We start from the raw sequence: 13783 nt of genomic DNA, 5'->3' as shown, positions 1-13783 counted from the left end.
CTGATTGGCCATCTCACACTCGCCTTAGTTGGCGCCGCTCACCGTCCGGTGACGTTGATGTTTTCAGCTTTAGTTAGCCTCACTTCTACCATGAATATAGTCATAAATTATGCAAGTTTACGACATGGTGATGTAGCGTGATGTCACAAAGTCACGGGATTACAGGCGGGGCTACCGATGAGGCGTTTTAGACACTTCAGGAGCAGTTTTTTCGGTTGGAGAAAGGAGCTCTCGTTGATGCTTTTCAACTTCCAAGACCTTTTACACACACAAGATCCTTTATAAGACACTGAAGGCAAGGGAAAAACGGAAAAACAAGCACAATAGGTCCCCTTTAAGGAATGCAGGCTCGTTGCAAATAATTCCCTTGAATCAATTCCCATCTCGTCGAGCCCAGAATGAGCTCCAGCGAGGATCAATCCTCTCCCAAGCTATTGACACATGCTAGAAAAATCATGGAGCACTCTGTGGAAACAATGTAGTTACTCTACCTCCCTCCGTTGGCGCTGAGACTAAATGCCCAAGATGGATATGTTTTTGGAGAGGAGTCTGCGCGCACACACATACACACACTCGCGTTAGACAAAGGCAGCAGGGGTGGCAGCGCTCTGTCAGACAGAGCTATCTGGAGGTTTATGGCTCACAGGTTTTAGACTCGGTGCTGCCTTCGCTTGCCCTTTGGGCCTAATGGACACTGATGGAAAATGACTCCACCGTTCCAGCGATCCATCACACGGCCTCTTTCTCTCCCTCCCCGAGCTCATCCATCAGGCCGCAGCTTTCAAACAAAGAGAGAACTTTATGGGCGCTCTGCATGTCCAGCTGCGACATGAACCGCCTTCAGTCAAACACATGGCTGCGGAGGTGATTAATAAAAAGTAAACAATCGCAAACAAAGACAATCCAGGCTGCAATTAGCACAATATTTCATCTTAATTCATGTGTTTGCACTCAAACCCCTGATTCATGTCGTACCAAACGGGTCAGCTAACTTTCTCAAATCAGATTGTGTTTATGTGAGTTCTCTATACATCCCCGGTTGTGTTTCACCGGGGACGCAGTGAGTCAGCCAACCCCGAGTCCCCGGAGGGAGCGCGGCGCGGCACGGCACGGCCACAGGCCCCGCCCGCGCAGAGGGGGAAAAAAAACGCGAGCGCTAGATGGGGAGAGAACGAGGGGGGTGGGGGTTACTTAGACCGAATCAGGGTGCCGGTGTGTGTGTGTCGTTGCCGCCATAGGTGGAGGATTTCCACGGGAGTATGTTCGGACTAAAGCTGCGATCATCGACGGCTCTCTGGCTGCGCCGGTCAGCGTGACGCACGGAGAGCGAAGGCGCACCGCGACCGGAGCCGCGTTTGGATTAGAGCCAGTGACAGCGGAGGGATCACCAAGTTGAGATGCTCTAAGAGCTTGTGGTGTGTGTGTGCGCGTGTGTGTGTGAGAGAGAGAGAGGGAGAGAAGGAGGAGGAGGATGCTCCAGTCTCGCAGTTGTTTTTGTGCGTTAAGTTTGGACTGAAAACACCGGAGAGGAGCGTGCTCGTCCGTCTGGGATGTATTTCTTTGAACTGCAATCAGAGAAAAGGGTCAAGTGGACGCAGTTTTGAAGCCGTGGAGAGATTCGCGGTGCGAGAGGAGCGGAACAAAGCGCGCGTCAGGCTGAATCCCCAACACCAATCTGGGGTAAATAAATATGACGGCCGATTTTGACGTTGATGTGCGTCTGCTGATGAGCAACGATACCGCGGATAGAATCACGAACCTCGGGTGAATTCTGGAGTCTAATTAATTGTGATTTTGCCGGAGGAAGAGGGGGATCTAATCCAGGTGGCGCATCTATCTCCCCCGGCTGCGCGTAATGGGAGAAAAGTTTCGGACCTTGCAGAGGAGACGCACTCGCAGCATCCCGCCGACGACGCGCTTATTCTGAATAACATGTGTATCCTGCCGTTCCGTCCGCGGCTCACCAAGTTTAAAAGTGAATTCAGACCGTTCAGTATGACTTGAAAACAGCCTTTGGAGGTTATCGGAACTCGCATCAAGCCAATTAACGATCCATGAGCCGCCGTCCCGATTCGTCCAAAGACGCGCAGACGGACATTAATGATCTAGAGAGGATTTCTGCAGCAGCAGCAGCAGCTCAGCAGTGAAAGCCTGATCCCATTCAGAGAGAGAGAGATTCACCTGGATGTCTATGATGTTGTGCCAGCTCGGGCAGAAGTGTGTGATGGAGGTGGTGGTGCTGACCATCCTGTCCTGGGTGTCCGTGTGGGCAGAGGAGAAGATCATATTTGACAGACACGCTGTCTACTGGAACAGCTCCAACCCCAAGTGAGTTTTACTGCGAGTTAGGCCTGAAAGTGTGTGCGTGTCTGTGTGTGTGTGTGTACCTGCCTGACATGTATGACTCTCAGAAATACTGCTCAACATGCCCAGCATGCAGGCAGAGAAACACACACCTCCATTTTTTTTTTTTTCAACCAAAAGCTGTCTGACAACATCTCCCCCCCCTCCCTCCCTCCTCAATTTTACCCCCTTTTCTTCCTGCTTCCTTCAGTGTTTGGGCTGAATATTGCAATATTGATGTCTTTTGACATGAGCGAGCAAGACACACACTCAGACACACGCAGGCTCGAGCGGAGGAGTGTGTGTGCATGTGCACGCACGCTGGATATTTTGTTCTGTGGCACAGAGAGAGCTCCTTTTGTCTTAAACAATGAGGGCATCCTGCCTCCTCTTCTCATCAATGTCTAGAGATTTACTCCCCCCTCCACGCTCTCTCTCTCTCTCTCTCTCTCTCTCTCTCTCTCTCTCTCTCTCTCTCTCTCTCACACACACACACACACACACACACACACACACACACACACTAAGCCTTTACCTTTCTTCCAGCCAATTCCAGCCACTTGTGACAGCAAACTCAAGTGCACATTATTTCTCTGTCAATTGCAAAGACCTGTGCACAAAAAAACTCACCCATAAATAAACAAACATGAAAAAGAGACAAACACACACACATGTGCACAAGGCTGTACACGCACACGCACATGCACGCATGCACAGCAACACACACACACACACACACACACACGGTTGTCTTTAGCCAGGCCTCTCATTGACATGGGGCAGAGCACACTGGACCCGTCTGTCTAATGGTTTGTGACAACCTGGCCAGCCTCTCTCTCCCTCTCTCCCCCTCTATCTCACCCCTTCCTCTCTCTCTCTCTCTCTCTTTTTTTTTACACTCCCTCTCTCTCCCAGGTAGATAAATAAACAGTGAAAGTGCTCCCTCTCGCTCGCTCACGGCTGAATTAGTTCAAACTAACAGCCCTGTCTCTCTCTCTGCATCAACCAAACACACACACACACACACACACACGCACACACACACACTGAGCTAACAGGCCTGTCTCTGACTGCATCACTTTTCCACAGAAGGCTTCTCAAATATTTAACAGGCAAGGGGGAACATTTTCTCCCTTTCTCGCTGTCTCCCTCTGTCTTTCTGTCTTTCTTTGCGTCTCCCTCCGCTCCCTCCTTTTCACCGCACTCTCACTCTCTCTCTCTCACACACACACACACACACACACACACACACACACACACACAAACACCTACACATTGCAAACGTCACAGGGTAAATTGAAGCTATATGGACGGATGCTGGGGGCGCTGTTATTCCGTCAGGGTCGTACGGAGGAAGTTGAAGCAGAAAGGGCCCACATCAAAAATGCATTGCTACTAAAGCAATGAATCTAGGCTCTGGAGCCCTGGCGAGGCTGGTTCCCCCTGTTAGACCCTGGCACTGTCATTGCTCATGCTGCGCCTTTTTTTTTTTTTTTCCTGCACACACACACACACACAACTCTGTCCCGCTGCACTTGTGAGGACCTTTTCCACTGACAACAATAATTCCTCAACTTTAATCTAAAGCTAATTCTCTTTCTAAACTTTGAGGATTACAGCAAGTATTTATTTATTTCTTTTGAGGGAACCAGCCCACAGGCCAAAGGAGATGAGACCACAGACAGTGAAATCATTCCAGCTCTAGCAGAACGCACAGGATGTGTGCGGTTTAGTGCAACTTTGGTCAGAACAGGACTATTGTGATCTGTGAATGATGTGAAATTACACACAAAAAAAGAGAGGAGGTCTCACTGGGCCAGAAATAGAGCAGTCTGAAAATCACACTGGTTCAAGGTTGCAAACTTACTCAGAAGAGGAGATGACGGTGATAACGAGCCATTCCCCAAAGTGAAGAGGCGGAGGGAGTAACATCTAATACAATACGACAATGTCAAATTACTCCATTTTAGGTAGGAGTCAAGTTTTCAAAATCTTACCAAAATAAAAGCACAGAAGCACTATCAGCAAAATATACTGGATGTATAAAAAAAAGGATTGAAAAATGGCCCCTGTGACTCGTATAATAGGATTGCAGACCTGCTACATCAATGTGTGAGCAGTATTTTACCATTATAGCTGGTCGAGGCAGAGCTAGTCTTACCTTCTTATATACATGTACAGTCTGGCTGTTAAGTACAGTGGCTCCCAAGCTAAGGCGGGGAGCCCCTATAAATGGTCACGGGATAAATCTGAGCAGCTGTCAGACAAGGTTGTCGCTTTGTGTTGAAAAGAAGAGGAGATACAAAGGCTCAGATTAAAAAAATTATCATTTTTATACATATTTTATTTTAGACAGTGTAGTGAGGGGATTGTATGAGGTCACAGCAGATAATTACAGTGGGGAAAATTGCAAAATTAATTAAATCTCATCTGTTAGTAACAATTTATTGGCGCAAGCAATTATTTAGCATGTTTTTCACTAATTATGCTTTTATAAAGTGATGGGGACGAAATTGGTCATTTCATAAAGTGGTCCCCGGTGGAAATGACACTTAAGATTAATGAGGTAGAAAAGAGGGAAGAGCCGCAGCACAGCGGCTATTTTTTTTAACTACTCAATCTTTGTGAAATAATGGATAACCTGAACTCTTTGGACCCCAAAGAGTTATTTTAATACAACAATGTGAGATTTGTAGTAGGGAAATGAGTCTTTGGTGAAACTGCCAACAATTCATAGACTTTTGAAACGTGACTAGGCTCCGAACAAGGCACTGCTTTTTTGTAAAAGGGACCAAGCTGATAAGAGTGGTAGCAACTGGTTTAAAATCATTTTCTTTTGTATTATATTAGCTTATCTGATGTCTTTTTTGTAATCGTTGATAAATGAAGGGTCAAAATTACAAAACAAGAAAAAAATATGTAGTGGAGTGTTGAAAATGAGTTCAGGAGTCCCACAGCCTAAGTAAAGAAGCTCCTCCGTAGTCTGGTGGTATGGCAGCGGATACTCCTGTATCGTTTGATCATTTATGACATCTTACGTTTGGTTTTTACCTCCGGATAAAGTGGTTTAGATTATCTGTCGGCTGTTTTATCACTTGGTCATGCTTTCCTCGTCCCTCCTGACTTCTCTGTAGCCTCATTCCCACATCTAAGCAATTGCTTTGCAGAAAAAAAGATATTTTAAATGATAACAAATGGCCAAAGGCATAAAAATAAGAACCGAGCCGTAATAGATCAATGCAGCTTTTTTCTAGAAGTTAAGAACAATCCCAACCATCTGAATGTACCTCCTCACATTTACCTTTTCGACCTCCTAACTCCTGATTGGATAATTCGATCGCATGACCAGGAAGTGTTGCGATGTAAGCAAGGGCACCAGTAAACGCTCCTGAAAAGATATCCGTCTTCATCTAGCTTGCTTTTCAAGGTAGGGCTGACAATACAACACCATATACTGAACACAGCGTGAACAATGATACGCTGACACGTTTAATGAAGTGAAATCAAATGTCTCTCGGATGAAGTCGGACTCCTGCAAAGAAATTTCCGAAAGGTCACCAATTAATACTCTAGACGGTGATTTAGGCACTGATGAGATGTGCATGAATGATGCATCACATTCAAACGGCAGCCATTGTCTGAGGCAGCGAAATGACACAAACAGCTGGCAAAAGGAACAGCTGTGTGTCTTAATTGATCACACAACATCAAGCACACAGCTTGTATTGAGCTATCAGGATGTGTTGTCTCTTCTCATGTGCATCAAAAGTTTGCCGCCAACAAAACAGCTTGAGAGGGACGTTCTCTGCAAGGTCACCAGTACTGACTTAATATTTATAGAACTGGTAGTCACTCGCTGGTTTGTGCTGCCAGCAGCAAACTTTCTGGTCAGTCACGACACAGTGAAGGAATATGCGGACCTTTTCCTGAATTAGTGCCGAGCATGGCGTAGTACCCACCTGGGTAACGTAGACGGGTTTGATGCAGTGTTCCAGTTTTATGGCAACTTTATGGTTGATCGTAAAAAGCTCTAACAACAGACCGGAGGCTCACTGTTATTGACTAGCTGCTAAACACATTGCCACATTTAGCAGCTAAAGAGCTGGATATTTCCCTCGGGAGTGATGGAAGCTGAAAACGAGAGAGTGAAAATTGGAAATTCATCAGGGGGCCAGAAACTCATGTTCGAGTTACCACGTATCTGCTGGATGTTTGAACAGGCTAATTTTTGCTAATGAATTTGCAGTGTCGGTTTATAAAGGGAACGTAATGAGCAGCCCAAATGACTCTAGTTGAGATGTGTTAGCGATCATGCTTGGTTGCCAGAGTTCATACGTGCACTTCTCTCCCCTAGATCAAACATATTTTACTATGTAGCTCTAGGGCACCCTTGGAGGGCCAAAACTGGAATTTAATGGTGGACCACCAGCCAAGATCAAGCCCCTATTGTATCATTAAGATGCAAAATAGTGCTGTACGGGAGCCCTGAGAGGCAAATTCTGATGATACATTTTCAAAGTCTGATCTAAGTTGTTTGATCTTATTTGTTTGTGAAAAAAATGTTGAACTAATCCAACATAACCAAACCAATGGTCATGTTGGATGAGAATATAATGTAAAAAATGTCATTTCAAACTTAAACGTTCTCAATATTTCCTGTATTGGATCCCAAACTTGTAGCTGAAAGGTTAAGGTGCAGCAAATATACCAAATAAACATACCAAATACATCAAACAGAGAAATCCTTTAGAAATTCTTAAGTAAATGGGATAAAAAGTTGATATATTTCTGTAGGGCGTATATGAAAGATTTCAGCCTTAACCTTATGTTGGGCCCAACTTTGGCCCGACGTTGGGCAGCCCTGCTCTAGGCTATGCAGATAGTTTGTGTTTTTTATGCTTGAAAAGTTCCTCAGCAGCTTGTCTTAGATGTTCTTGCAGCTCAGACAAATCTATACCTTTCTCTTTAACTTTCAAACTGAGGAGTTGTCCCCGTGTGAACTCAGATCAATGCTTCATTCTTTTGAGGACAACAAATGAAATTCTGTCTACACCCGTCATATTGGAGTGACACTCCAAGTTTCAGAAGATGTCATCTCAGACTCTGGGTATGAAAGCTGAGACAACCTGTGTTTCTTATAGAAATGTTTTTATAGTTTTTGTTTGTTTTTTGGTGTGTGTTTTTCTCTCTTGTTCCTGCAGTCGAATGTTTGGGCTTCTCCGTGTAGAAATGGTGTATGCGCAGACACTAGAAGGCTGTTTTCACATTCATGGCTGGAAGTTTACATTTTTTCTCTGAGCTCAGTGAAAATCTGATTTAAGGAGGCGGGCCCAAGAGCATGAATCGCAACATCAATTCAGCTTACACAAGTGTGATGTGGAAACCTGAAGCCTCCAGTGCATATGAACTGAGAAACAGACTTGACAGTGAAGTCAGAGAAATCACAGACTCCTGTAGATAAACGTGTGAAATGAGAAATATTTTCATATTCATATATTCTGGAATTTTTAATGAAGTAAAAGGAATCGGTGCCTTTTGAAGGATTTTCATGTGGTAACTATGCTTTTCTTCAAAAACCATGTCCGACACACATTAGAGTATTTTTATATATCCCTCATGTGAAGACGATTCCCATATGGTATTGTTATGCATGACATATATGTCCCTATATATCAAGAGTGATGCTGCCCTTTATATTACCTTTAAAGCAATATATGACTCTAACATGCATTATATGGAGATATAGTCTTATAACGTATATGAAATACCAATAGAAAAATATGTATATGTACATGTATGAGAAATATTGGTATTGTTGAAGTATTGGTAAGCTACAGCCATGCATTTTAACAATATATATTTTATTCATATATGTAACAATATAAGTTCATAACATAATGAGATACTCATAGTTTTCTTCATTGTTTTTGAACATACATTAAAATGTCTATATAAGTTGAATATTTTTATAGTATTGGTATGCTGCAGCCAGACATGTTAACAATATAACAGTACATACCATTCTATGCATATATGTATGTTTGCGTATTACATATTTTTACAAATACATATATGTTATTCATGTAAATATAGTATTAGTGACATTTATGTAATTGTATGTAATGTGTAATACTCATACATAATGAATATATTTGTATGGGTTGGACATATATGTCAATGTATGAAATTATTCCAATATCTAATAGGTTTCATATCTGATTTGTACATATATGTAGGCTACATATATATATTTTTTATGGGAAATTAATATATGTACAAATATATATGTATATTGCCATTTCCCTGCGGCTATACACATAATTTCCTCATTTTCCCACTACAGATGATGTTTTTAATCGCTTCAATTAATGTTCGCTGACCGCTGTTCTGTTTTCTTGCTCTACTTTTCTCCTGCATGCTTTACTGGGATTAATCACCGTCCGCACTGATGTGTTTTAATTGTTGGTTTTTACCTGCTAATTAATCGCGCTGCCGGTACGTTAGCCAGGTCTGTTTTGGGAGTGCCTTGATCTCAACGAGACTATCCTGGATAAGTCCAGCTGAATAAAAACGAGTTAAGCAAATGTTCCAACTTGAGAGAGGAGGCATATTACAAATTGGCCAAAGCCTTTATGCGAAGGGCTCTGGCTCTCAGCAGGCCTATCTCTTTCAAGGTCTTGCTGGATAATAGAAAATGTATGAGATAATCCAATTCAAACAGCTCCGGCCACTTTTGGTCACGGCGGGGAGGCAGCTGCACGCACACACTCAGAGTGTTGTCCATCCTCTTGTTGGGATGAGATACGTGGAGGCGCACAGTAACAAAGTACTATAACGCACATTATCACGACACTAGAAGAGGATCTGGAAATCTCCCAGACTCGCATAAAGGGATTTTTGAGCCACATGCGTGAAGGCATACAGTAGGAACGCACACACAAACACACACGCGGCAGTGGCAGCCAGATTTAGGTCACAAACTCACACACAGAATCACATAAAAACCAGAGTGGCTGTCTATTGAATACGTTAGGCAGCCTCCATTTTTCTATTTACTCGCACTCACACACACATACACAGTCGCACAGTAGTGAAAGCTAGATATGGGACACATGCGCACAGTCACATAAAACCCAGACTGGCTCTCTATTGAGTAAAAACCCATCCTTTTTCCACTCACTTGCTGCACACACACACACACACACACACACTGAACCCCCTTTCTGGCTGCCAGAGCCATATTATAAAGCTTGCAGGTGAGGGGGCTTTGTTCACCCCGAGCAGCTAATGTGCTCAGAGCAATGGGCTCTCCTCCACACATGCACACAAACCCTTCGACACACACATACACACACTGGCTCAATGGTCCAGAAGGAGCACCTTATCTAATCCTGTGGTTTATCCTTCAAAAGACTTTCTCTTCCTTTTCCTCCTTTGTTCCTCCTCTCTCCACTCTCTTCATCTCGGTGTCTTTGAGGAACTCCATGTCAGTGAGAAGCGCTGATGGTTGACGACACTCTCATTCTATGGGACTGAATCTATCTCCTTGGAGACACGCGCACGCGCGCACACGCTTCCTTTGAGAAAGAAGTACCAGCACACTCATGCATATACGGCACACAGAAACTTTCATATGGACGCACACGTACGCACACACACACACACACACACACACACACAGGCGGTCTGCACACCCAATCGGCACAGTCCCTGCACGTAAAGCCACACACACACTACTGTCTGTCCGTCGTGTCCCCTGTGGCGCCCAGTGATATGTGTTGTCACTAGCACTTCCTCAGCCCTACCGCACACACACACACACGCACAGACACACACACACAGATTTGCATCCAATTTACATGTAGACTTGTAGTCCCCCCCCGCTCAGTTACTGACAGTTTGTCAGACTCAAACCTGCCCCTGGGTTAAAACCATCTCCCACTGCCACCACCACCACCCACTCCACCTCTCTTTCTCTCCATCCTCTCTCTCCCTCTCTCAAGCACTCATCTTCCACTCTCTCTCTTATCTCCGTCTTCTATCACGACTTCTCCTCTCTCCCTCTCTCTCGTCCCGTTGGGATGTAGTTAGCATGTTTTTCTTGTCCAGGACCCTGCCTCGGGCAACCTTCTCCTTTCTGTACATACGCACGTAAAGCCGAAGTACATGAGGTTACGCGCTCTTGCCATGACCTACATGATTGGACAGTGTTATGTGTTTAAAATGTCAGCGCTGTTACGGCTCACGCTGGGAGAAAGCCAGTCTCGGGAGTAATCTGTGGAATCCAGAGCCTCTCGCATCGAGCTAAAAATGATACTTTGAGTAATTAAAGTCAGGGCTCCTGCATCGGAAATGATTTCTCCCAGCTCAGCAGGAGGAGACGGTTACATAACAAGATCCACTGTAGCTGATCTTAGTCATCAGCAGATTCAATACGATGATTGGCAGGAGGAGGTCATCTGAATATTCAGGGGCATTAGAGTGGAACAGTTTGTCTGAGGATGTTAAATGCACTGCCAGTTCCTTTAGTTAAAGTACGAAATGTCAAAAACAAGCAGTTGTTTGACAAAACACTTCTTTGCTGCTTGACCACAGAGCCGTTCCTTTGTCTCTGGTGAATAAATAAACCTTTGAATTCTGCCAAGAGAGCGGATTCAAACAGCGTAATGATATGGTTCTGAAGAAGAAGAAGAAGAAGAAGAAGAGAGGATGCATCACATTGGTACAGTGGAGTAAATAAAGAACACGACCACGGGAGGTGAAACATTTGCTACCTCCTGAAATAATCTTTGATTTGATTTCAGAGCAAAAAAAAATGGGAATGTCAACATGAATCAAGAGTGACTGTCTTGAATCGACTAATATAAATATCTAAGTACAGTAAATGATGTATTAGGTATTTTATGCAGAAGCTTTGTCCGTTTGGAGCGGACAGACGAACTGATTCTGTTTTATCGCTCATTCGGAGAGAGTATTTTGACTTTGTGCCTCACTGCCTTGTATTTTTCACTCTTAAGTTAACAAGACTGTAGACAGTATGTCACTATGTTTGCTTTGTAAGACCTGAGTGACAGGAAAAGGATGTGTAATCCTCTCAATGTTTATCCTTTATACCTTCCAGTATAGCTCTGTTAAACAAATCTTTGTGATAAGAGCTGTCACTTGCATTTTGGTGTAGTTGTATTCTTTATTGTTGGAGTTTCTTTAATGAAATATCTGACTGTGTTTACAGGAAAACACATCATTTTAATATAAAACACAGACGTAGTTGATTACATTAATGCATTCCATGCAGGTGTTCCAGAGGTGGGCTCACTGCCGCTGCATCGTTAATGCGATTAATTAGACCTGTGACATGACATGCTGTGATGAACTAGAAAATATTTGCTCTGAAGATGTCTAATCACCATAAACAGAGATCTGCATATGTATGTAGAAGCTGCAGGCAAGGAGAAGATTTTGGTATTGGAAGCGGTCTTGTTCCTGTTTGTGGACTGAGTAGTACTGACCAATCATGTTTGAGCGGTCCGTGGTCGTATGCTGGTACACAGTCCGTGTGGAGGGCAATAAAGGCCGAATGCATTGGCTATCATCCAACAGCTTAGCTTTTTATTAGCTTTTTTAAATGGTGTATCTGCATTCAGATGCAGATGTGTGTTTACAGAGATGACTTCAGTGCACATTTACCCTCAGCTCCAACTCCATTCTTGCGTTTCAAGTTGCTCATCAGACTGTAAAAAGCTGTCTCCGAGATTGAAAGATGTCACCCTGAGTGAGTGTGATGGGCCTTTTTGTTGCATTTTTTTTCTCATTTTAAGACTAATGAAGAATCATTACCATAAATATAATCAGCAGAGTTTTTTATTGTGGCAAACAATTGCGTTTGTTGATTTTTTTGTGTAACCCTGAGAATTAAATCTAACCTTTAAGTGTCAACCACCCTAAAATAAACCAAACCAAGACTGCTAATGAGATCGCAGAAAAAACATGCATTTTCCTTGAGCTTCAGTTTTTATCTCCTTCTGACTGTGCCTGAGTTGAGCATTTTCACATCACTGCGGCTTTAGTTGTTTCTCTGCTTACTGTCAATCAGCCGATGCCCACCGGGGAGGTAGGAAGTCTCTACTAGGAAATAACCCGACACGAACAGTCAGACTTACAAACTGTCAAATCCATGCTTCTTAATCAGACGGTCTCCATTGTTCTATTTTGAAAAAGAAATACATATTTTAAAAAGCACATCAATTTCTAACAAAGTTCTCGGTAGTGCACACATGGCAAACACGTGCTGAGGAGAATGAAGTCGTGCAAAGGACAGCGCTGAAGTCCTCACAGGGTTTCTTTCATGGACCTTCGTTTGGCACGGATCATTTTTGATTCATGAAGATGAGTGAAACAAAGTTCAAGATCAGAGATTTCTTAATTTCTTATTTTTAAAGGTGCAGTATGTAAGAATTGGCCACCTGTTGAATTCATACTCTAACCAAAAGGGGGAATATATCACTGGAGTAACCGCTCACTGCTGCTGACCGTAGCTGCCGTTAGCTAGTTAGCTCAGTTAGCCATGCAGCTGGACCTGAGTTAGTGTTTACACTGCTAGCACAGGAGATTTGGGTCTGGACGGGCTGGAGCTTGCTGGCTAGCATGCTAACTTCAGTAGAAATCTCAATACATAGACTTCATAATGTCAAAACTGTTATTTATTCCAATTTTGTTAATAATTTTGGTAATGTTTTTAACCAAAATCTTGCATATTGCACCTTGAAAATATTCTAAAATATATGTTAAAAGTCTAATGAAGGAAGTTCGTGTTGTGTTCTCGTCTCCCTGGGCCCCCTGGTGGCGAGGAGGCCAAGTGCGGAAAAAGCACAAAGATTTAAAGTAAAAATCGCATTTCATATAACATGTCTTGCAAAATGATTGAAGACTGTCACCTGGTTATGTGCTCTGTAGCTCGATTCTTCTCCCATTTTCACCATGTTTGACATTTGATTTTCACCTCCTCATGATGAGCCTGTAGCAGCCCGAGCTCCTGTACTACTTTGCTCTGTCAATCAAGTGTCATTCAGTCTATTTACAGTACATGTAACTTCATGCAGTAAAAATCAATGTCAGACTGAGAAATGCCTCCATGCCAGTGATTTTATTTCTCCGTGGCAGCGATATCTTCCCCTGACTTAAGGATTTAGGATTTTATTCTTTCTGTTTTTAGGGTACTGGCTTGGAATCATAATCCTTGTCTCAGCAATGACTTCTTTTTCAAAATAGGTTTCCCCCTAAAATATATCTTCCACCATCCATTTTCCACAGAAATGGTGCTTTTTTCTGATTTCCAATCCTGCCCCGGGAGTTTTTCTGTGCACACTGCAAAAATATCATCATCATTTGATCTGCCCATAGGAGTGTAATGATGTGTTTAGTATGTCAGCAGCATGGCACT

At 43.4% G+C, this 13783-nt stretch overlaps 1 protein-coding gene across 2 annotated transcripts in view; it reads left to right on the top strand.

Annotated features, from left to right (window-relative positions):
• The first annotated feature begins 1215 nt into the window (after positions 1–1215).
• The window catches only part of efna2a (ephrin-A2a), an 86412-nt gene continuing 73844 nt past the window's right edge, over positions 1216–13783 (top strand). For both annotated transcript variants that reach the window (XM_084381456.1, XM_084381457.1), the window contains exon 1: positions 1216–2328. In XM_084381456.1, coding sequence (XP_084237582.1) covers positions 2186–2328 — 143 coding nt within the window. In that variant the 5' untranslated portion in view covers positions 1216–2185. The remainder of the gene's footprint in view (positions 2329–13783) is intronic.

This window comes from Pagrus pagrus (assembly GCF_965226575.1).
Source record: "Pagrus pagrus genome assembly, chromosome: 18".
NCBI lineage: Eukaryota > Metazoa > Chordata > Actinopteri > Spariformes > Sparidae > Pagrus > Pagrus pagrus.
The sequence above is the reverse complement of the archived record's forward strand: the minus strand, read 5'-3'. Positions and strand labels throughout refer to the sequence as shown.